Source organism: Canis lupus, chromosome 9 (assembly GCF_048164855.1).
Source record: "Canis lupus baileyi chromosome 9, mCanLup2.hap1, whole genome shotgun sequence".
NCBI classification, from domain to species: domain Eukaryota; kingdom Metazoa; phylum Chordata; class Mammalia; order Carnivora; family Canidae; genus Canis; species Canis lupus.
The window spans coordinates 44,207,539-44,232,235 of NC_132846.1; the positions used below are offsets into that span (position 1 = coordinate 44,207,539).

General features: G+C 50.8%; 1 protein-coding gene across 6 annotated transcripts in view; it reads right to left on the minus strand.

Annotated features, from left to right (window-relative positions):
* ACTN1 (actinin alpha 1) overlaps positions 1 to 24,697 on the minus strand; it is a 97,340-nt gene that overhangs the window by 18,551 nt on the left and 54,092 nt on the right. For all 6 annotated transcript variants that reach the window (XR_012036824.1, XR_012036823.1, XM_072839053.1 and 3 more), the window contains exons 3-10: positions 23,864 to 23,983; positions 16,309 to 16,395; positions 14,323 to 14,410; positions 13,675 to 13,753; positions 11,375 to 11,456; positions 9,755 to 9,840; positions 2,524 to 2,616; positions 952 to 1,182 (exon numbers count right to left, since the gene is read on the minus strand). Coding sequence is in view for 4 of the 6 variants with exons in the window: in XM_072839053.1 (XP_072695154.1) it covers positions 952 to 1,182; positions 2,524 to 2,616; positions 9,755 to 9,840; positions 11,375 to 11,456; positions 13,675 to 13,753; positions 14,323 to 14,410; positions 16,309 to 16,395; positions 23,864 to 23,983 (866 nt within the window). In the remaining 2 variants the exon portion in view is untranslated. The remainder of the gene's footprint in view (positions 1 to 951; positions 1,183 to 2,523; positions 2,617 to 9,754; positions 9,841 to 11,374; positions 11,457 to 13,674; positions 13,754 to 14,322; positions 14,411 to 16,308; positions 16,396 to 23,863; positions 23,984 to 24,697) is intronic.

Sequence of the window (24,697 nt, forward strand, 5' to 3'; positions counted from 1 at the left end):
GCCATTCACAATATAATTTTAGTTTTTTTTTTTTTAAGCAGCTTATTAAATAAAACATGCTTTAGGATTTCCTTAAAAATTATACTTACGTAGACTAAAAGAATCTTTTCTAAAAAGCTTTTTTTCTTAAGTAGACTCCATGCCCAGCATGGAGCCCAAGTAGACTCCATGCATGGAGTTCACAGCCTGAACTCACAACCCTGAGACCAAGGCCTGAGCGGAGATTAAGAGTTGGACGCCCAAACAACTAAGCCACCCAGGCATCCGGTAAAAAACATTTTTAAGTTGATATTGGGCAGTTAAGATTATGAGTAATTTTTATTTTCTGTATCTTGCCTATTTGTATCTTTGAAATACCCTACCCCCCTCCAAAATCCCTTAACTTGCCTAAGATAACACATTTTTAAAAAGTGCTTTAAAAAGATTCTACAGCAGTAAAAATTATCCTAATTGCTACTGAATTGTGGCCTGTTTGGTTCAATATGTCAAGAGGCATTTTGAGGGACACCTGGGTGGTTCAGTGGTTGAGCATTTGCCTTTGGCTCAGGGCATGATCCTGGGGTCCTGGGATCGAGTCCCACATTGGGCTCCCCGCATGGAGCCTGCTTCTCCCTCTGTCTGTGTCTCTGCCTCTCTCCCTCTCTGCGTCACTATAAATAAACAAATAAAATCTTAAAAAAAAAAAAGAGGCATTTTGTTTGCAAAGATGATTTTCAGAGGGGTGGGGGAGGAGGCGGTGCTAGAGGTCCAGGTGGGAGTCTGGCAGGGTGAGTCTGGCCTAGAATAGTCGGGGCGGGGGGTGCTTGAGCCTGGGGGGCAATCTGGACGGGAGAAACGATCTCCGGAGCAGTGTAGCAGACGGAGAAGACACGTCCCGCCCTGAGCAGGAGCAGCCCAGGGGCTGGAGGCAGTCCAGCGGGGCTGTGGGGGCCTGGGCTCCCCGGCGCTCACCGAGACCATCCTGCCCTCCGAGGGCATGAAGGCGGGCCTGTTGCTGAGGCGCAGCTTGGTCTGCAGCGTGTTGAAGTTGATCTCCAGCTGGCACTTCTCCTGCACCTTGGGCGGCTTGTGCAGGCGCCGGTAGTCCCGGAAGTCCTCCAGCTTCTGCTGCATGGCATGCATGGTGTTCTCTGGCGCCCGGTTCTCCAGCCACGGGATGGTGCGGCGGATCCACTCCAACAGCTGGAGGAGGGGAGGGCAGCAAGGGTTGTTCCCCTCTCCTCCTGATGGCCTTTTGGCCCTTCCCCCCCGGGGGAGCTGGCGGACGTCTGTCCCCGCAGCACACACTGTCCCAACTACCACTCCCTGGCTGCAAGGCCAGGTTCCAGGGTGTTCCCTCTTAGAATCACAGGCTTCATGCAGCCTGGCCATCAGCCTCCTCTCTGCCAGCAGAAGTTGTTAACTCAACCTCCCTGCTCTGTCTGCTGGGGGCAGAACCGCAGACCTGCTAGGAAGTCAGCTCGACCAGGAGACCCGAGCTCTGGTTCCAGCTCTACCACCTGGCTGGGCCTCTGTGTCCTTGTCTGTACCAGGGAGGGGGTTAACAGTTGTTTCCTGAGGCTCTTGTCACCTGGCCATCTAGAATTCTAGAATGAGGATCTCGAACTCAGAAAGGAAGTGGCTGGCTTCTGGGGACACAGGCAGGGAACAGCCTGGATGAAGGGATGACAGTGGAGAAGCTGGAGGAGGAGTGTTGGTGGTCACAGGAAATAAAATGAGCGCCTGTAGGGTGTCAGCTTGTCCCCCAGATTAACTCACTGGGATGATGACAGGAACCCCAGGGGGCCATATGCTATGATCCTCCCCTAGGTTGCAGAGGGGTGACTGAGGCACCATGAGGTTATGTGACCTGCCAAAGTGACAAGCTGGAATGGCAGAGCAGGGGTTAAACCTGGCACCTGGGTTCTTACTATGCTGGATGGCAGATCCACCAAGAGGCCGGGCTGAGCTGTTCAGAAGACTGAATTCTTTTAAGGAAGAAGCAAGTAGAGCCTTAACCCAAATATAGTCAGTGGCAAAACAGCAAACCCAGCTCTGTGTCCTGTCCCCTGGGTGGGCCCAGCTGCTAAGCTAGCTTGAGCCAGCCCAGGTCCATCTCCAGTTCCTATCATCTCAGAACCAGGTGTTCTCCTTTTCTAGCCCAACCAACTCACAGAACAACAGTGTACCAGGCTAGAAAGGCCCCTCAGAGGTCTTGGCTTAGTTCTTACTTGACAAGTGAAAAAAACCAAGACCCAGACAGGTGATGAGTTTGCCAGGCTCACTGTTGGTTGGTGAGAAAAAAAGCCAGAGACTCGGCCCTCTGGGGCCCAGAGATCGGCCCTGTCTCTGCCTTCTAGGAGAGCCAGAGAGGAGCCGAAGCTGCCCTGGACTTGCTGTGCTGGGACCAAGGACTATGCCCAGCCTTAGACTGCACCCCAGGGATGGGTTTGGAGGTACAGGTTCTGGGGGCTCCCACTTGCCCCAGGGTGGAGTAGGAGAGCCTTGCTGGAGCCAGGCCAGGAGAACCCAGGAGGTACCCACATCGCTGGCCAGCTTCTCATAGTCTTCCATGAGCTGCTCGTTCTCCTGGTTGACGGCCAGCACCTTGCAGATGCGATTGGCTGCTGTCTCCGCCTGGCAACAAGAAAGGGGGGGTGGTGGTCACGGTCAGCCCGGGGCAGCAGGAGCTGCCACCCCTGCAGCTCCATGTGGCAGGAAGGCAGCTTCCAAGGTTTCGAATCCATATCTTCCTTGTCAGCCTCTGCCAGCCCATGCTGGGTCCCAAGGATCAAGTGAGCTCAAAGAGAGATCTTGGTGGCTGAACTCGGGGCCCCTGGAGAAGGATCTGAGCTTGAGGCCAACCATGCATGTTGGGAAGACACTAGCGTGATGACTGATACAATCAAAAGGGTCAGCTCAAGTGAAGAGGTGAGTCTAGAACCCAAAGTGCAGGCCCTGGGATTCCCAAGGCTCATGCTCTCAGGCTGGATTTGCCAGGATCTTGGGAGATGCAGAAATTCAAAGCTGGGAGTCTGGAATAAGGTGCAGAGGGGCCTCTCGGGATCCCTACAGAATCTGCTCCTACCTAGCTCAAAGCCCAAAGAACATCACAGAAGATTCAGGGACCCTCTACGGCATAAAGTGCAAGACTTTAAGGATCAACCAAACACGGGCAGAATGTGCAGGAAGCACAGGCGGGAAAGCTAAGCACAGGTGTGTGCTGAGTGAGAGCTAGGCTAGCAGACGCCGGACATGAGTCCTGGGGACAAGAGAAATGAAAGGGGACTGACTCAGATGCAAAGGCCTGGAAACTCCAGGGCATACCGCCTTCTCAGGCCATGGAGGGTGTTGTGGAATCAACACCAGCAAGGGCCAGACGGTCCTATATCACCTGCCACTCCGGTGATTTTTAAATTCATCTGTTCACATAATGACCCAACTCCAAGGGGAAGGGAACTCAAAGCCTTTTTGGGGTCCTGGGATAGAAAGACAGCCTAGGGATGGGAGCAGATAATGCCGATGAACAAACAGATATGAATCCTGGGGCTCTAGAGAAGGGTGACCCTGCAGATATCAAGGGCTTAAGGGATAGAAAGATGGGACCCACAACTGGTTGATGAACAAGACAAAATCTTATTGCTGCAAGATAAACAGAGGCTAGACATAAGGGAGAACTTCCTGAGAATGAAGGTGCTTTGAACTGAAAAGAAGTAATTCAGATGTAAATGTTTTCTCTTTGAAGAACTTTCCAAATAGGACACACGCCCACTGAATTGTGTGACTGGGAGTGACTGCTGGGATGTGTGTGTGTGTGAGGGGACAGAATGAGCATAAAGGTCCTTTCAGGCTCAAAGTCAAGAGATTGCACCCTCCAGGGCAAGACTTCAGAGTAAGAAGGCCTCCACCAGGTCCAACTGTGGGATTGGCCAGAGGGCCTCCACGATGGGATGGGTCCTTTGAGTCCCAGGTCTCAAGAAACGGAGGCAAGGAATCTAATCCTTAGACCCTTACCCATTTGCCTTCCAGCCTAACTGCCCTGGAGATGCCATGGCCACTTCTCACATGGAGCTCCTGATTGATCATCCTTCCTCTTAAGAGCCAACAGGTAACCACAGGGAATCCCAAAAGGTGACAAGGAGGGACATTCCTTCCTTGTGGGGCTCTGGAAAGAGGAAAGTCATAGGAAACAGACCAACTGCCCCACGAGGAGGGCTGGGGTAGCAATCCACCTGAAGTCACCAGGGCCACTTCCTGAGGCTGAGGCAAGGGACACAGGGGGCCAGTGGTCTCTGTGTGGACACAGGTAAGCTATCCCCAGCATGATGACCCAAGTGGGTAAGAATCAGAGATGGCCCACATCCTAGGCAAGAAGCAGCTCCCACTGTGATGTCTGATGGATAAAGCCCTCCTTGGCCTTGTTATCCTCCTGATTCATCTTGAAATCCTGGGCTCAGTGGTCATAAGCTTTGACTTGTGTGTCAATGTCAAACTGGTAAACTAAATGAGGCCTGTGTTCATTTTAAGAATTTTAAGAGATCTGTCCTGTGAGCCACAGGAGCCTCCCCCATCCCTCAGAGACTGTTGGCTGTTTCAGGGTCAACAGAGGCTCCTTCTGGATGAAGTCTGGCAGGGGGGAGGGGAGTCCCAAGTGGGCCACCTGGGAATTTTTCAGAGACCTGCCTCTTTCCCAAGCCAGCAACTCAGCCTGCCTACACCCAGGTGGCTTCACCCAGAGAGACTGAGAAAACCCATCATTACAACCAGGAAATCTGCCTTTGGAAAGAAAGGATAGGCATTACGGAGCAAGAGTACTTTCTTTCAAAAAGGCAATGGCCTGTCTGCAAACTCCATCAGGGTTGCCTCTGCCCTCAAGGGACAGCCCAGCTCCCACAGTTACCTTTAGGAAAGAAACAGGCTCCTGGAATCCAGATTTTATTTTATGGGGAAGACAGGTAGAAACTTCAAGGCCTTGATCTATTTCTTTTGCTCACTGCTTAACTCCCCTAGGCTGGCAGCCACCCTGCTGCAGAAGCCTACTACGTGACACTTGCTTCCACATTGGTCCTTTTACAAAGAATGGTTCAGCCATCCAGCACCCCCAGCCCAGGAGGTCACAGAGACCACGAAGGAAAGTAAGGTCTATAGGACATAATTGCTGGGGTGGAAGGCAAGTGAGACTTTTGAGGGTGGGATTGAAGCCTACCCTAATTGTCCCACTCATTTTCTAGAAATGGTTTCTCCTGTGGCTACAAGAACTCCATCATGATGGGGGATTTAGGAGAGAGGTACCCAGCACCACCATGTCATAAAGAGACTGCTCAAGGGAGACATTGGTTCTAGGGGAGGAAAGACTCAATCTCTTAGAGAAACAGAAATTGAAACACCATCAGAAGAACAACCCTAGAAAAGTCCTGGCCTTAGGCTGTTCTGGCAAGAGGAGATGGGGTGCTTTGGACCCCAAGAAGCAAAACCAGACTGCCCAAGACCTTTCTGATGTTGACAGGATTTGCATGAAATCAGGGACATGAGTGAAAATAACAGGAACAGGCTGAGAAAATATTCCATAACACTGGGCAAAAGGATCACTTCTAAATGCCAAAGGAAGACTTCTAGATATTTGTGTATACCTTCCCTTGGTTTATTTTTCATGACTTACATTCAACTGTATTATTATGCAGCTTAACACAGAACAATCTGGTTTTATGTTAGAGTTGTTTTTTAAGTTATGGACTATTATTCCTGGAATACTAATAACTTAGCTATCCCAAGCCAAACTGCTGTTCTAAGAAGCAACATCAAATTCACCGGTACAGGTAGTGACGTCTACCATCCAAAGTGCATCCAAGTGACGCACAATGGCTCTGCCTTCCACCACTCACAGATTCACATGAATGCCACAAAAATGTCACCTGTGACCTTTTTAGTCAAAAATCTCCCAAATTCTATCTAGAATTGCCCATTTCCTTCCTCCCACAGCCTTTCCCAGAGTCTAAATCAGCAGCCAGCCCCAGTGTCCCTGCCGGTGGGGCCCGCAGGCCAAGGGGCTCAGCATGCTCCCCAGCAGCCATCATCTCCAGCTTCACTCGTGTGCCTCGCGCTGGGCAGCGGGAGGGCCCTGGCACCACTGTTAACTCACCCTCCCCTCACAGGCTGCACCGTCACACCTTGAAGCTGTCACACAAGCTGAGACTGCCTTCCCAACCCTTGCCACACCTTCACTAGAGGACTCCTATTCAACCCTTAGGCCCCCAAGCTCCAGGGCCTCTCATTCAAGAAAGCTGTCGTGTCGTGCAGCCCCACAGCCCTCTGATCCACTTGTCCCCTGCTCAGCTCTGTGGCAGAGCAGGCGCTGATCAGATGGCAGCCAAGGCTGGCTTCTGGGTGGAAGGGCTCCCCCAAGTGGACTGTGCATTCCTCGAGGGCAAGAATGGTGGTTCCCTCCAAGAGGAGATTCATGATGTGAAAAAGCAACCGACGGGCCAACAGGGCAGGTGCAGACATCACCATCAACTCCTGAAAGCAACCAGAAACACCTACCGCAGAGCTGGTCAGGGCCAGCTCATTATTTCTCACAAGCATCCCCAACAGACCATGAACTTCAAAGCACAGATTACATAAACAAAATCCGCTGCTTTCTGATGATTCTAAATCGACACAGGGGAAGGGGAGGAGTGAAGAAAACGGAGAAAGAACCAGAACCCAAACCACCATTTCAAACAGAAGTGGGTCTTTGTCTGACCAGGAAAACCAACGACGTGCACTCGCGTGCTACATGCCTGTTTATGGGTCCATGGACTGTGACACACACTCGCCCGCACACGTGTACACACGTGCATGCATGCAAGACACTCTGCCGTCTTTCTAGTTCCACTGTCCACGGCTTGACAAGGGAAAGACAGTGGAGAGGATGCAGGGCGTTGGGCATGGGTTTCAGCATATTTCCCCCCACTGGCACCAGACACGGAGACAGTCAAGACAAGAAGAGAGTATGAGTCTGAAAGAATCCTCCTTCTTCCATAGGGGAGGGGGAGACCTCCCCTACCCCTGGCCCACTTGGCTCTAAGCAGTTGCCTGAATCCTTAGAAGTAGTTGGGGCCAACTCCGGGAGAGGCCCCTGACCTGGGACATGAGAATGCACCACCACCTCCACCCACTAGTGACCTTGTCCTTCAATGTGGACAAAAGTAGCATGAAATGATTGCAACAAGGATGAGAGGGAAGGAAGAGGGCATGGGCGGGGGCCGGGAGCGGGGGGGCGGGGGGAGGTGGCATGAGACCCGGGAGGGAAGAAAGCAGGCTGCTACATGCACACGCACATATGCACATGTGAGCACATACTCTCGCACACACTCCCGTCCGAGCATGATCATCAGCCAGGACACAGGGAAGGCCAGTGTCAGCAGGCATGAAGCCCAGGAGAGAACCCTTGGAGGAGCAGGGGAGAAAGAGGAAGAGCTGGAAAGAGGAAACCCTCCCTCACCCACCCCAGCTGTGGCTGCAAGCAGGCAGGGCTGGGAGCCCACCCGAGAAGTAGACAGATGCTGCTTACACCCTGGCTGAGAGGTGGGGGGTCAGAGGAGCCAGAAGAAGGTGACAAGAGAGCAGCAGCAGAGATGGGATAGAGAAAGGAAGCAAGAAGCAGACCAGAGAAGAGGCTGGAAGGGGCTGGAGGGGGGTGGAGGGCCAGGACACCTGTGAGGCAGCCTGCACACGGGACAGCTCTCCAGTCTCAGGGGGGACAAGGTGAGGCCCGGAAGGGAGGCAGGGAGAGTTCTGGGTGCCCATCTGGCCAGGAAACAGGGCTGCTACTAGCTCACACGGTGTTTCTGTGTGATTGAGAGGCGCCTCTTCCCAAGGCACCTCTATTGGAAAACTATCATACTGCTGTGTTTGAGAATGTTTCTACTGCCATCTGCAGGAGGACCTCAGTGACAAATATTCAAATCTCCACGGTCTACAGTGGACACAGGGTCCCGCTGCGGAGCGTGCGGCCTGCACCACGTCCGTGGCAGGCCCGGCTGGGAAGGGCTCTGAGCCTCCGGCCCGGACGCCAGGAAGACGGCAGGAAGATTTCTCCCTGCCCGTCTGCTGGGTCATTTGAGAGGATGGGCTGGCCAAAGCAGGGAGGGGAGAAGAGGAAGGAGTCCTGAACCTTTAGGGGAACAGTCAGGAAGCACAGCCAAGAGCTGTACTCTCGGGATAAGGGCTCCTGACTCAGGCTCCAGGGAAGGAGCGGAGACCGCAGGCTTCGTTCCCATCCGCGGCCGCCAGCGCGTACGGACAGAAACACGGGGGCCGGCCAGAGGCTGGGGCTCTCCGGCACCTTCCGGCGTCCCGGCCAAGGTTCAGAGAGCACCCTGCCCTCCTCCAAGAGGCAGAGGGGCTTCTCCAGCCCCTCCTGTCACTGCAGGGCTGTGGCCCCACGGGGCGTTGCCAGAGCATCCAGGGAAGACTGAAGAGGCGGGCGGAGGGTGGCGGGGAGAGCGGACGAGGCCGAGGGGGAGCTCACCTTCCGCGCACCCGAGAAGGCGTGGCAGTGACATGAAACAATAGGGCACATGGCCTTCCCCTCCGGCCTTAGCGTGCCTACACATCTGCACAGAGAAGGAGAAGAGGTTGAGGAGAAAGGGCGGCGGCAGCAAGAATAAACCCAAACAGCCGTGGTGGACGGAGAGGACACAGGACAGTTGCATGGGCAGCAAATGAGGGAATGGCAGAAAGAGGAAAAATGAGATGGTGGGAGGAGTAAGGGGAGGGGAGGGAGCACAAGCTAAGACAGGGAAGGGGGAGGAAGAGCAGAGGGGAAGGCTGGGCGGAGGTGGGGGGAGCACCCCCATCATGCATTTGGAGACAGGTCACTCAGACTCCATGCAGAGGGTGAGGAATTTGCCTAGCACATCCATGTGATGTGACAAGTCCACAGCCCCAAATCATGAAGGCCCGGCCTGCGGTCTGTGGTCATGTCGACCTGCATGTTGTGTTTCCAGGGTCCTGCCTGTGAGACGGGTCTAGGAGAGGGGCTTCTGCTGCCTGAGCTAAGCTTCACAACAAAACATTCAAATCTTTAATGTCTGTGGTGTGAACAGTGCTCTTTAGTTGTGGTACCCTTGTGCAGTGCAGAACCTGCACAACCAGACTTTGAACTCAGGCCTCCCTCCCTGAGCAAAACTGAGCCAGGGTATTTGAAGGGGTTCACAGCTGCCCACCTCCTCCCTCCCCCCACCTCCAAGGAGGGGATATAGAAGGATATAGAAGGTACCAGGAACCCACAAGAAGCTGTGGACAGATTTGCTAAATCATGCCCATGAGTGGGAGAAAGGTGGGAACTTTGTGACACGTTTGTAAAATAGGTCAGTGAAGACAGGAGATGCCTCTCCAGGAGAAGCCCTGCGGCTCTTTTAATGCTTGTAGCTTCAACGAAGGTGAGCACAGAGGAGCTGCTGCCCACTGCGCCTTGCAGGCATCCAGAACCCCCAGGCTGACTTCACACAGGCAGCTCTTCCTGCTTAAGCCAGCCCTCTGGGCCCCAGAAGGCGAGCTCTAGCCCAGTCTTCTCAGAGACTGCAGAGGAAGAGGAGAGAAGGAGCAGAGATGCAGGGTGGGAGAGGAGCCGAGCAAGAGCAGCACGCCACGTTGGCACCGGGAGCTAACTCTACCAAAGAGACAGACCATCCAGACCCTGTTGCCGGGGAGAGGCGGGTGGGGCAGGGGCGCATGGTTTGGGGCCCGGCATGAGGTGTGCTGCGCAAGGAAGGGGCAGGGGCCCTGGTACCTTCTGGGCTCCAGAGAAGGCATGGTAGAAGCTGGACACGTAAGTCATGATGGCTTTCTCATCCGGTCGGGCGGTTCCGACGATATCTGTCAAGAAAAATCTGGAGTTAAAAGCCAGCTGGTGAACACATGATGCACTTCCTGATGTGACGTGGAGAGTTTATAGAACCACCAAGTCCTCTTGCCCAAATGTTGAGCCTGAGTCCTACGGGCTTCTGGCATCAATCTCCATGTACAGGAACATGAGAGATAGACAGTGGAGAAAAATAGTGCCCCAGGGAAACAAACAACAGACCCTGAATATGGAACGTTCCATGAACGGCTGGCCCGGTGTCTGTAGCAAGTTCAATGGCAGGAGGAAAAAGGAACGGAAGGAGGAGGGAAGTGCTACAGATGGGAAAAGACAGAAGAAATAGAACTAAACGCCACATGCAGACCTTATTTGGATCCTGATTAAAACAAACTAACTCGCAAAAGAAATGACTGGAAAAAATTTGATTTTGAATTGGGCAGTAGATATATCAAGGGATAACAGTCAACTTGCTAAGCATGAAATTTGTTTCATGGTTGCATAAGAAAATACCCATATTTTTAAGGTATGTATTCTGAAGTATGTAGTAGTGAAATGCTGTGATGTCTGCGATTTGTTTTCAAATACTTCACCTAAGGGATCCCTGGATGGCTCAGCAGTTTAGCGCCTGCCTTCCACCCAGGGCGTGATCCCATAGTCCCGGGATCGAGTCCCACATCAGGCTTCCTGCATGGAGCCTGCTTCTCCCTCTGCCTGTGTCTCTGCCTCTCTCTCTCGGTCTCTCATGAATGAATAAATAAAATCTTTTTAAAAATAAAATAAAAATAAAATAAAATACTTCACCTAAGAAAACAAAAGGGGAAAAGAAGTGGCAAAGTCTATAATTGTTTTATTGGGATGATGGGTATATGGAAGTTCATAGACTAGTCTTCCAGCTTTGGCATATATTTGAAAATGGTCCCAGACAGACATTGTCACACACTATCACCTCTCCCTCCTATTCTCCCCTAAGGGCCCATTCATCTTTCTAAAAAGTACTTTGCTTTTCCATAAATGCTGGTTGTCCCTTCCCTCTCCCCTACAAGTCAGGTGTGGATATAGACCCCAAACTCCTAACCACCCTGTGAAGTACCCTGAGAGCTCTCATGTGTATGGACATGTGAACAGACTTCTGTTTGCTTTTCTCTTGTTAATCTGTCTTTTGCCAGTCTAATTCACAGGATCCCAGCTGGAGAGCCGGAGAGGGTAGGGGAAAGGAGTTCTTCCCTCCCCTACAACAACAAGGAAATGCTGTGTTCCATCCCAGCACCCACTACCCCGATTCCAAGATGGAGACGAGAACCACCCTGAGGCGGTCAGTACAGAGCAGCCTCAAAGGCACCAGCCAGCACCCATCGCCAGCTAGCCTCCTCTCCAAACCCCAGGGAACTGAGGAATCCCTGACAGGCGGGTGCCCCTTGCCCCGGGCTCTCCAGATGAGGTCCCAGAGCCAGGCCTCTTCCCTTCCCATGTCAGGCCGTTGAGGCCCATCCCTCTTCTCTCTGACAGGTGAGAGAAGAGCCAGAGGCACAGAAGGAGAACACCTTTTACCTTCAGCATCCAACATCTTGGGGATGTCCAGGTACTTCTCTGCCACATCAAAGGCTGTGTTCAGATTTGTGAGTGGGTCGTCCTAGAGGAAGAAGAGGATGAAGGCATGGGGGGAGGGCCTAAGAAGTCACCGGTAACCCACATCTGGTGGTCAAAGATGGGGGCACAGAGAGGACTTCCATGGTCCCCTCTCCCCCAGGGCTTGCTGGGTGGGCATTTACAATACCAGTTTTCCTTCTCCAGGCCTCATGTGTCAGAGAAACAGGGTGAAGAACACTGGCCTACAGCCCAAGAAGGAACAGCTCAGATATACACACTGGAAGAGTCCACAGGCCTGGGCACTGTTGGTCTTGACTTCCAGTTGCAGCTCTCCCAGCAGCTGGCAGGGGTGGGGCGGGGCTGGTCAGTAACCCAGCCTCCACTTCCCCTCTGGTATTAGGAGGTGCATTGGGAAACCTCAAGCCCCTCTGCTGCTTCATGGTCCATGAAATGTGGGGGCTCCTTCAAACGGCCACAGCCTTTGGACTATTCTGGCTTCTGGCACCATCTCTAGAACACAGACTGGGGACTGAGAAGGATGCGGAGGAATGAGAGCCCGTGGGCACCATGGGTGGGACAGGTAAACCAGTGCAGCTGCCATGGAACATTAACACAGGAGGGAGGGTCCTCAAGTTAAACCAGGACTGCCGCATGACTCAGCAATCCCACCTCTAGGTACATATCCCAAAGAATGGAAAGCAGGGACTGCAGGAGATAGCTGGACGCCCCTATTCACAGCAGCGTTATTCACAAGAGCCGCGGGGTGCAAACAGCACAACTGCCCAGTGACAGATGAGCAGACTAACCAGGGTGGTGTCCACACAGTGGACCATTATCCTGCCTTCAAAAGGAAGGACATTCTGACACATGCTACCACCTGGGTCAACCTGGAAAACTTCAGCTCAGTGAAACAAGCCAGACACAAATACTGTACAATTCACTTATATATGAGGCGTCTAGATGACTCAAACCCGTCGACTCAGAAAGTAGGATGGTGGCTGCTGGGGGCTGGCAGTGTGGGGAGTGGGGCATGATGGTTTCGTGAGTTTGGAGGCCCCATGGTACAGGATGAAGAGCTGAGGAGACAACCTATGGGAATGCATCCCTGCCACCACCCTGGACACCTCAGCATGGCTTGGGTTTTTACATCATATATGTTTTGTGTTTTCATGTACGTTACCTTTTACGTTACGTGTGCTTCACAACGATTAAAAGAATTTCTTCTAACGTGGGGAAAAAACCACCACGTAGGGATGGGAGCTCCTTGCTAGGTCTCCCGCACTATTTCCTGGCTCTCTAGAATAACCTAAAGCAACCTGGTTTTGTCAGCCCAGGACTCAGTTTCCTCATTTGCTAAGATGAGAATCACAAGGTTACAAAGAAATAAATAACATTCATCCAGGATGCTTTCAGGAAGAAACTACTCAAAATAGAGAAGGTGGAGTCCTTCTGGGAAAGTTTCTGACGGCTTCCAGAATGATTAAAAAAAAAAAAAAAAAAGACAATGCCAAGCAGTGAAAGTCACTTCCGTCCAGGACCTCAAGTAGCCCTCAGGCCCCGGGCTACACCCACAAGCCACACTCAATTTCCAGGGACAGCCAGGCTCCCTTGCCCACGTAAGGCCACAGCGGGAAGGAAGAGCTTCCCAGCCAGAGCCCCACAGCTCTCTCCTGTGTCCAAATGCCAGCTAGCTCTGGCAACCCATGCTTTCTGGAAAGCATTCACAATTCAGTGAGACCAGGTCTGTGCTAGGATTTGGGCTGGATTTTGCTGATGCAACTAAATTAAGGAGAGGAGAGACAGACGCAGTGAAACAGGGAAAAAAGATAAGACACACAGGGTGGGCAGCTGGCCGAGTAGCAAAGGCGCCTAGGCTCTCACCCCCCAGATGACTAAGACCCCTGCAGTCCGTGGAACGGGGGAAGGGACTGAACAGCCACAGGCAGCAGGGCCCCACTTTATAGGGGGTGGCAAATGGCTATGGATTCACTGGCTGCCACCACATCGACACAGGGATGCCCACCGTCACTGAAGTGCATCAGGCAAACAGTATGAAGGTATGGGATGCCGCCTCTGGAAGAAAAGTAATTACCACTTCTAGGGTTTCCTGCCTCGGCTCTGTTTGATTTGGCCACACAGCTCTCAGGTAAGTCAGGAGCTTCTCAACCTCATTTTCTTCCTTGCCAGGCAGCTGAGCTAGAGTGCAGGGACCCTCCCACCCACTAAGACAGTGGCCTGGGAAGTCAGGCGAGCACACGTACCTTCCGCAGCTTCCCGTAGTCAATCAGCTCAGGCCGGTGTCGATGGATCAAGGCACAGAAACCGAGGCCGTCCTTCCAGCTGTCCGAGGGAGAGAGAAGGTGGGAGGCAAGCTGGTGAGTGGGGCTGGACAGAACTCTAAAAGAGGGGAAATCCCTAAAAGAGAATTGGGGGGGGGTCCTCCTTTTTTCCACAGAGTGCTTTGGAGCAGGAATGAGGGGAAGACAGGATGAGAAGAAACATTTCTTCCGGCCACAATCCCAGGCACTGGGGTCAGGATCCTGTGGGGCCTGAGAAGCTGAGACACCTACCACATCCAACTTAGTCTCCACCAAGGTCTCTGTCTGTGCCCCCCCTGCTCTATTCCAGTGCCCCAGGCTGGAACTTCCTGGACAGTCCCCTTGGGAAGCTCCCCAGTAGCTCCAGCATCAAGCAAAAGCATACACAGCAGCACAACCACATCAAAGGCACTGCTGGGAGAGAAGGAGTGTTGTGGGGGCAGGGGCTGTGGACCTCCCCTAGAAAGCCACTTCTTCCCCAAGGACCTCTGCTCTGTTCTAGAGCTGAGACTAACCCAGCCAAAGGGGGCCAAGGGGTCTTAGGGGAACAGCATAGGTTCTGCAAGAGCCCCTCAGCCCCCAGCCACTCACCTTATGTGGAAATTCTGGATGTTGACATTTTTGTAAGGGGCTGTCTTTCTTTGACACCACAAGAGCAGCCCTTCCTTCGCAGAAGTCTCTGTGAGGAGGGGGATGACGGGCGGAGAGGTCAGTGGGCTGGCTCAGCACAGAAAGGGGGTGTTGGCTCACAGGAAGCCCCACCAGGACCACGGGGTCCCGGCTTGTTCACATGAGGGGTCCCTACAAAGACCCCTAGATTCCAACCCTGGGGCTACCGGGCCACTAAGAGTTTCCTCAACAAGGTTTGAGAAGTTATTTGAGAAACAAAAAAGTAAGACAGGCAGCTTTTACGAGCTAGCCACATTACATTTAAATATTGAGGTAATGGCCTTTCAAACTTTCAGAATACCTCCCCCATCATTCCCCTTTATTCAAAGACATGTAGCACTACAAAATAAATCAGCAACCTATGTGAGGTCTATGTTTGATTGGTCTATAAAATCTAAAGTCCTGGAATCTCCACACAGGGGTCTACAAGCTGTGCAGAGTACACACAGCCGTGTGGGGCAAAAGCATTAGGATCATCTAAAAAAATAAAGTTCCTTTATATTTAATGCATGGATTGATACCATTGCTGTATGTGTGAAGCAGACCCGTGTCTGTAAAATAAAGCAAGGAGGTATCCGAGGGGACCCCAGGAGCTCCCAGCCCAGAAGGGCTGCAAACCACACTGCCCCCATGGGCTCACATCTGTGAACTGCAGATATGGTACCCAGCAAAGAGGGTTCCTGGGTGATCTCATTTACTCTCAATTTACAAAATGGACTTTTAAATGACATTAAATGATTTCTGCAAAGATAATGTTTCCAGCGCAAGCAAACAAAAAAATCAGCAAAGCTAATGCTTCTACTCAGCTCAAGCTCATCAGCTATATAAGATTAAAACAATGACAACAGCCCCAAAGAATCAAATTGATCTCATCAAGAAGGCAATTTGAAAGTGGATTTATATTCACCATCACTAACTAGCACCGTATATGAAGTGGACACCTTTTTAGCCACTTCCACCCTAAATACCATATATCTAGAATCCAAACTTCAGATGGCTGTATCATCATGTGTCAAACCAAAATTTCCATAAGAAAGTGATTTATTCTACATTCTTCCCATCAAAAAAATTACTTTGAATAAAAATCTTTTTAAGATTCACAGGACATGACCATGAACAAAAATATATTTTTTAGGTTACATATTTATTTTTTTGGTCTCTGCACCGGGTGTGGGGCTTGAACTCACAACCTCAAGATCAGGAGTCACACGTTCCACCAACTGAGCCAGCCAGGTGCCCCATGAATACAAAATATTTTAAAATATTATCTCCATCTCACCTTTTTAAAATTTGTTTTGGTGTGTATATTTCATAATATGAATATCAATATACTAATATAACTTATTACAAAATAAATACACACATATCAGATAGAAAGCTCAAAAACTGCTGGAGTGTGGAATCAAAAGTTTATTTATTTATTTATTTATTTTCTTTCCTTTTTTTTTTTTGGAACCAAAATTTAAAAAGATCCCAGCCCCAGACTACCATGGCCTCTCAAAGATCTGTGAAGTGGCCACCAGAGGGCACTATGGGAGCAAAGTGGAGACCCTGGAGTAGACTCGGAATCCTGAGACACTCTCTCCTGGTTACTAAGCTATTTCCCTACCCTTTTGGATTGAACAACCTAAAACCCAATACTTCCCACAGCACCTTAGTGTCCCAAAGTGAGGAGGATTCTCTGGGGCCAACATACCAGTGGGAACCAGCACCTAAGCAGTTCTGATTTCTTTACAGATGAGGGAGGCAGATGCCAGCGATGGGCCAGAAGCCCAGGATGTGGTCCACAATTAGGCCCCTGTTGCCAGGGGTCAGGGAATTCACCAGGCTGAGCTCAGGGAGGAGGATGGTGAGGGCAGGGGAGAGAAGGGAGCTTGGGAGACTAAAGGCACAGAGCAGAAGACCCACCTTCCACAGAGATGTCCTGGATGGCAAAGCGGAGGATGATGGTCCAGATCATGCCCAGAGTCATTTTCACATTCCCATCCACGATTTCTAGAGAAATGGCATCAGGACATGTTAGGATGGCTTTTAGCAGGGGCAGAGTTAAAATTCCCGGAGTGCCCACATCACTGAGAGTACAGAGACAGAAATCAAAGACCACACAGCTCCACCTCTAGGGAAAAGTAAGAATGTTTTTAAAAGTACTATTAGGCATCACAGGTGCCAGGAAAGAAGTCTATTTGGGGGTGATCCAGGACACAGGGTAGGTGTGACCAATTTCACTGGGTACATCAAGGAAGGCAAGAGAGAAGGGGGTGTCCTCACCAGCCTGACAGAGAAGAGGGAGAGGTTTCTAAATCATCACAAATGTTCTGGCAACTTTGTGAGTTGGGGAAGTCTGGGTAATCACAGCTCTCAAATTAGCCATCCACACGCAAAAAGCCAGTGTAGGGAACAGAAAGCAATCAATCCAACAAAGCTTTGTAAACTGACATCTTGAAGGATTTACTAACTCACAAATCAACCCCATGGCATTACTTGGGTATCAAAATACATATTTAAAAAAAAATCAAACAACAGCTTCCAGATCACAGTTAAGAGATAACCCACTAAATTCAGTCTAAGCAACACTTTAGATTTTTTTTAAAATGCTATAAATTCTATGAAGTAATTCTTTCCTTCCTTCCTTCCTTCCTTCCTTCCTTCCTTCCTTCCTTCCTTTCTTTTCTTTCCTTTCTTTCCTGCTTTCCTTCTTTCTTTCTTTCTTTCTTTCTTTCTTTCTGTATCAAGCCCAGAAGCAGGGAATACAAACATAAGTACCTGTCCTTAAGGAGCCCAAGACATGGAGTCCTTTATGGTCTTGGGGGCTAAGCCCATGACAATCAAATGCAGACTCCTTGCCTTCACCTGCTTCCAAACTAGGAGACAGTAACTCAGCCCCATGGCAAGGTACTCTCAGCTAACAGTCTGGCATCCAAAGAATATCGTATTTTTTCCAACCTGAAAAACTAACTATGGGAAAAAAAAACAAAAAGAACCATGAGAAGGGGTGACTTCCAGGAACTCCCGATATCCTGAGCCCATGTTCACTAGGGTCTGCTTCCAACAAGTGTCTTAAGCAAGAGTAGATTCCACTAAAGAAACTACATTCTAAGATCTCATCCCCTTTCTCAAAAGGGAGGGCAACACCGCATGCTGCTATATATCCAACAAGGTACAGAGCACTGCCGCTGCTTCCCGGTGAGGCAGGTGACTCTGCTGAGCCTGTGCTGGGGTGCTGAGGTGGACAGGTGACCACGTTGGACAGGAGACAGGATGTAACTCTTCCTGCTAACAAGGGCCTTTCAGAGCCCGTCCCAGAGCCCCAGACACCAGCAGGGCACAGATCTGAGTGGGAGGAATTGGATAAGACACAGAGAACAGAGTAGGGTACAACCGTCTTCTTGAAGATGTACAACAGCCAGGTAGCACATTGCAGAACATGCTGGGAGAACACAGAGGCAGGTAGTAGTTAAGAATCAGTTCATAAAGATTTTATTTGAGAGAGAGAATAAGCAAGGGGAGTGGCAGAAGGAGAGGGAGAAGCAGATTCCATGCTGAGCAAGGAGCCCAATCCCAGGACCTGGGATCATGACCTGAGCCAAAGGCTGACACACAACCCACTAAGCTACCCAGGTGCCCCATGATTTGGTTTTTTAAAAATTCCCTTTCATTTGTAACTTCCAATGGTTTCGTATCTATAACATTTAAACAGTTTATATAAATTCATAAGGAAAAAAGCCTAAATTCCTAATAGGCAAAGAACCTGAATAAATACTTCACAAAACACAAAATATAACCAATTTATAAGTATGCTCAATCTCCCTTGTAATTAAAGAAGATATTTCCCCAGCTATTAAATTAGCAAAGTTAAAAACTCTTTAATGTGTGTTGATGGTAACAAGCTACGACACTGTGGCTAGAAGTGTAAATTGGTTTCAAAAAACAAAAAACAAAAAAACAAAAAACGGGCAGCCCAGGTGGCTCAGTGGTTTAGCGCCACCTTCAGCCGAGGGCGTGATCCTGGAGACCTGGGATCAAGTCCCACATCAGGCTCTCTGCATGGAGCCTGCTTCTCCCTCTGCCTGTGTCTGTGCCTCTCTCTCTCTCTCTCTCTGTGTGTATGTGTGTGTGTGTGTGTGTCTCATGAGTAAATAAAATCTTTAAAAAACAAAAAAACACTCTCTGGGGGTGCCTGAGTGGTACAGTCGCTTAAGCGGCAGTCTCTTGGTTTCAGCTCAGGTCATGACCGTAGGGTCGTGAAATAAAATCCCATGTGGGCTCCATGCTCAGTGCAGAGTCTGCTCTGGATTCTCTCTCCCTTCCCTCTGCCCCTCTCACTCATGCATGCTCACAGGCTCGCTTGCTCTCTAATAAATAAATCTTATTAAAAACAAAAAACAAAAATACACTTTCTGGGAAATAATTTGGCAACAGGATCAAGCATCTTGAAGTTGTTTGACTTTTTGACAGTGAAATCTACCTCTACGAATCTATGCCTAGCCAATAATCTGACATGCAGGGTACGGCTGCCATATAAAAGAGCCTGTCATGGCCCCAAGCTGGAAACCACGAATATACCAAGTACCAGTGTGACGGAGTAAATCCCCTGCCCCCATCACTCCTCTGCTCAGAACCCCCATGGCTTCCCATCTTACTCAGAGTCAAAGCCAATGGCCAGTGAGGCTCTGATAGTGGAGGGGGGCCCCACCTCCTCCAGTTACACGGCCTCCCTGTAGCTCTCTCTTCCCTGGGTATCCACTGTCCCTCACCTCCCTCCATCTGCTCTTCATCTGCTCCTGGAAACCTCCCACTTTACTCCCTGCTTGACTCTTCTCCATCTGACACGTGTGTGTGTGCGTGCATGCGTGTGTATTTTCTCTCTCCCCACTTCTAGAACATAAGCTCCGTGAGGGGAACAATTTTTTTGTTTTACATCACTGCTTAGAGCCCAGCATAGCTCCTGGCACAAAGAAAACCTTCCATCAACATCTGTTGAATAAATGAATGAACGAATGAATACCGGAGGGCACTACACATGTGTAGGCAGAGGTTACCCAGGCCTGTGGCTGGGAGAACAGAGCGGCACTCAGGCTCCTCCAGGGAAGGACTCGGGTCTGGAACAGAGCACAGCTGTGCTCTACAATTAACACAGCCACTAAAAATGACATTCACACATTTTTAATGACTTGGAGAAATCTTTATGATATGAAGAGTAGAAAATGCAAGAATTAAATTTCATGGACATTTTCAATACAGGAGGCATCTTTTTAAGGTCTAAAAGAGGCATGAAAAAAATGGGGCCACCGGACCTTTCCAAGAGTGTGACTGCAGCCCCAGCCCCCGCCTGTGCCCCCATCCTGTGGTCCCCTCTTCTGCCCTACTTTCGAAGGCCAAATACCTGGGCCTCCTGCTGGCCTTGGGCTCACAGCCCTCCCCAGCACTAAGGGAGACAGTGGCTTCTTTTTTGGGTCTTGCGTACTTATTCCTCTCTCCCTTCCCCAGAAACCGCCAGGATTTTTGCTCACTGAATTCTCACTCATACCAGATCCTGCAAGAAACAGGAGAGCCAAGTACAGGCAAAAAGAGTGGGGTGTGTTGACACCCACGCCCTACCCTAGCCTCAGGGCCCACTGGCTCCTTGTCCCACACCCAGAGCGTAGCCCCCCAAGCGACCCCCAGGACAAATCCTTTTCCCAGGCATCTATGTCTGGAGCAGGGACACACCATCTCCCAGCAGCTTATGTCAGGGGGCAGGCATGCTGAGTCTAAAGGAAGGTCCCACGGCCACAGCTGGGCCATGTGAAAGAAACATGAGGATAGACTACAATGTCTGATGTGGGTGCGGGAAGAAGGCAGCGGGGGTCGGGGGGCATGTTTCTGCCATTCCTGGTCTATAGCCAGCCAAGAAGCTGTTGGCATCCTGTATTTACCCCCTGCCCCCACTCCAGGGGTGCAGTCACCTGCACATGATTCAGAGAATGAAGACATTCCCCCTCAACAGAAACCAGAACCAGACCCCTGGGTTCCCCCTCAACAGAAACCAGACCCCCCGGGTTAACCAGCTTGCAGACCAATGCTCTAGCTACTGCACCACCGTCCCTCCGCCCTGAGGACAGGGGATAAATCTTCAAGACCACACCCAGGCTCTTGGCACCCAGAGCCATCAGACTTTCCCCACCCAAAGATGGTAGGATAAAAAAATCCTTCCTGGTCCTCTCACCTAGTTAAATCCCAACCTCTCACCTAGGTCAGGTCTCAATTCCACTAAGTCTAGACATTCTAAATCAAGTGCAGTACAGGAAAGCCCAAGGATCTACTCTAATCCCTCCTGGATGTACGGAGGTCCCTTGCTCTCAGCCTCCACCTGAACACCTTCAGGAACAGGGGCCATATACCCCTCCAGGGCACCCATTCCATTCCATGCCCATAGGTCCTTCCCGTCATCCAGAATCAGCCTGCCCATGGGCTCTCCCGGGCCTGGTGCTGCCCCTCAGGGGCTCATGAGAGTCTAGTCCTGCACCGTGTGATAATCCCCCTGTGATAATCCCACCGTGAGGTCTTGCCCACGCTGGGCCTGCTTCCCTCAGCCCAGAATGTTCTTCAGGGTAACCAGCAGCATCTCTCCCCGCCCCAACCCCTATGAGAGCTCATTCCAAGTGATCTGCTCCACTGCCTTTTATTTTATAGTCTAGAGCAGTAAACTTCATTTCATTAAAATAAACAAAACCCATTTGTGGCCTCATCCAGTTTCCTGGCACAGCAGAGCAGTCACCCCAGCATGATCTTAGCGCTCAGTATGAAACGGGAGAGGTGATTTCAAAGCGGAAGGCTCAGCCTAACGCACAGACTCCCTAGGGCAGTGAGAAGAGAAGGATTATCTCATTTTGAAGGAGCCTTTCCAAATCTTTAGAGAAGCGAGGCCTGTGTGAAAAAGAAAAAAAATTAGAAAGCCGTGGCCAGCTAAGCTGACTTTCCGGAAGGTCGAGGTGCTGCATGGAGTTTATGCCCAGACCTGTCTTTGCTCCTCACCCTCTGCTGGAGCAAGCGTAGCCAAGCTGACCCGCCACTCCGTGGCTGAGGAAAAAGCAGACAGGAAAGTCTTGTCCTCAGCCCCCACGCACCACATCTGGAGTGATGGGAAGAGGTTCAGACCCCAGCTCCAGAGCCCAGACTCCCAGGTTCAGCCTGGCTCTGCCACGTGGAAGCAGTCTGGCCCAGAGCCCGTGCTCAACCACACCACGTGCTTCCACCCTAGCGACTATTCTAAACCTCGGCTGCCTTGATTATAAAATGTGGCTGGTGATGGTCACCCTACAGGCCTGCTCACAAGTAGACGGGGACAGCATCCTGTCTAGCCAGACAAAGAGCTGGAACCAAGTGCTATTCTCTCTCACCTTCCCCTTTGGACTTCAGTTTTGTTTTTGTTTTTAATTTGTGAGTAGCTATTTAATTTTTCTTTCTAAAAATCTGGATTTCTGGCTTCTTTTGAAAAACTGGAAGATCTAGCAATGCTGGACCTGTATTCCCAACAGATGATTAGATCTGCATGGCAGGTGCCCCACTTAGGACGTGCTACCCCCAGTTCTCCACAATCCCTACCCATCCCTACCACCACCCCTGCCCCCCCCCCATACATCCTTTACTTCCCTGCCCCTGTGGGCATGTGAGCTTGCACCAGACCAGCTGAGCGCCACCTTCTTTGGTTTCCCAACCCTGCTTAGTTGAAACTTTTTCAGCCAAGTCTTTAATCTTCCCTAACAGAGCAAACTACTCTTTTCTTCTTATTAAGAAGCAGAGAATATGTCCCCACTCACAAAACAAGTACCCTGCTATGTGTGCGTCCTTTGAACATTTTCTGAGCACCTGCTGTGTGTGTCACACTGTTAGGAGCTGGCGCCACACAGACGTGGAAGGCATCAGCTTCAGCTGAAGGTGTGCTGGGACACATGGGGCACCACCCATGACTGCTCAAGTGTTAGCTTGTGTCCCCAGTAAGGTAGGGGTTGGCAAATTTTTTTCTGCAAAAGTGTGATAGGAAATATTTTCAGCTTTGCAGGCCATTCGGTCACTGTCTCAACTATCCTGCCAATAGTAGCAGGAAAGCAGATAATTTTTATGAAAACCCATGCCAGCTGAATTTGACACCACGGCCTATCGTTTGCCAATACTGTGCTAAAATTTGTGTTTGATGTAGCAACATAAAATCCCTCAATTTCTAGGAAGAAAGGGGGGCAAGGGAGGGCTTTAAACTCATCAACCAGAAAACAGATCTGCTCCTATGATTTACTGGAGCAAGTCCTCCACCGTCTTCAAGAGGCCACTTTTCAGGGGCATTTCTTTGGTATCATACAGACCTGAGTTCTGGCTTTGCCACTTACCAACACTGGGATCTTAAGTAAGTTATTTCATCTTGTTAGGCATGTGTTTCCTTTTCATTAAATGAGGATAATAATTAGAGCCACCAGAGAGTCTGTGAGAGGGTTCCAGGAGATCGCTGGTACAAAGGGCTTTGGCACAGTACCTGCCACAGCCTGTGTGCTCAGGGATCACAGCCGTGCACATACCTCCAATGATGAACGAACGGATAGAAACTTGTACTTTCTCTAGATTTCTGACACCACACAGCAGGTGCCCAGTGAGTCTCGTCTGAATCCATGGGGTGCAGTCCTGACACGGCCTGGCCACGACGTTCCGTTCTAATCACCTCCACCCTCCCCAAATCCTTCAGTGCCATCACACTGCACACAAGACTGCCTCTTTTAAATAAGAACAAACTAACAACGATTTATATTGAGCTTTAAAAAAAAAATTCAAATGAAGGAAAAGAGAGTCAAGAAGCTAATCTGCAGAGAAATGTTATGAAGATTGTTCCTGAAGGCTTCTGGACATTGGTCTTCCCGGGGCTCCGTGGGGCCTCAGGGCAGCCTTCACCCTCCACCCAGCCCGTGTCTGACACTCTCCAGGCAACAGAATTCCCTGCCTCGGGCAGCAAAGCAGACAGGCCTGTGGGTGAGGGAGGTGGCATGCCACTCTCACAGGATCTCATGGCACCAGGATTTGGTTGGAGGCGTTGGGCATCGAGGTGAGAACCGGAGAGCCAGCCCTTGCTTTTCCAGGGAAGAAGTTGTGGAATAGTCAGGAAGGGCCTCTGAGTGGGAGGGCAGCCAGGCTGAGGCAGCAGAGAGTGATGGTCAAGGCAGAAGGAACTGCACATGCAAAGGCACCCAACCCCTTCTAATCCATACTGCTTGGCCTGGGGAGATGTGTGGGCACTTTAGATGTGGGGGGTGCTGAGACTAGATGGGAATCGTAGTTGTTACATGAAGAATCCACAGGTCGACCAGATGGAGGTGCTAGCAGCCCCACTTCCAAATGCACCCGGGGGGTGTGGGAACCCAGGAGTCAGGGCAGAAAAGGCCAAGAGAACAGGGAGCAGGATATGAGGTGTGGTGTAGCAGCCAGAGAAGGCCTCACTCACCTTCAGCTCCAATGGACACAAGCTTGACACCCTTGCTGGCTATGAAATCCAGGGCCTTGTTGACGTTGGAGATCTTGTGCACTCTCATTTTGCCTCTCTCCGGCTTGGCCAAGCGCTCCCCTGAATACAGACCAAGAGGGAGGGTGGGGGGGAGGTCAGATGCTGTTTCCCAGGAGTGGGGCTGCTCTCATGATACTTTCACCCAGGTGCAGCTGAGTGCCCCCCCCCCACCACCACCACCACCAGCAGGGACCAACAGGGAGAGTGGACCCTGCCTTTCCTGCCACTTCTCAAACCTACCACTTGCCTCCACCCAAAAGATCTGTAATCAGCCCCACATGTCAGGGACTTGGCTGGGCGCTAGGAATACAGGGGTGAGCAAAACAGTTCCCTGCCTCCATGCGCTTACGGACCAGGAGGAGACAGACCTTCAACAGAGAGACACACAAATGTACGCACATGAACAAACACCAAGAAAGATAAATGCTTAAAAAGAGGATGCAGAGGAGGGCAGGTGGGGGATGAAGGAGTTGTGGAATAGTCAGGAAGGGCCTCTGAGTGGGAGGGCAGCCAGGCTGAGGCAGCAGGGAGTGATGGTCAAGGCAGAAGGAACTGCACACGCAAAGGCATCCAATCCCTTCTAATCCATACTGTTTGGCCTGGGGAGATGTGTGGGCACTTTAGAATATTCTGAAAAAGTTCCCTAGTGTTTACGTGGAGCTGCCCACAGTGTTCCTCTCTTACTCGAGAACTGCTGCCTCTCGTGGGCATCCTTGGCTCAGCTCTAAGACAACTCTCCACCAGCAGCCCACCCCCTCCTCCAACTCAGGTTCC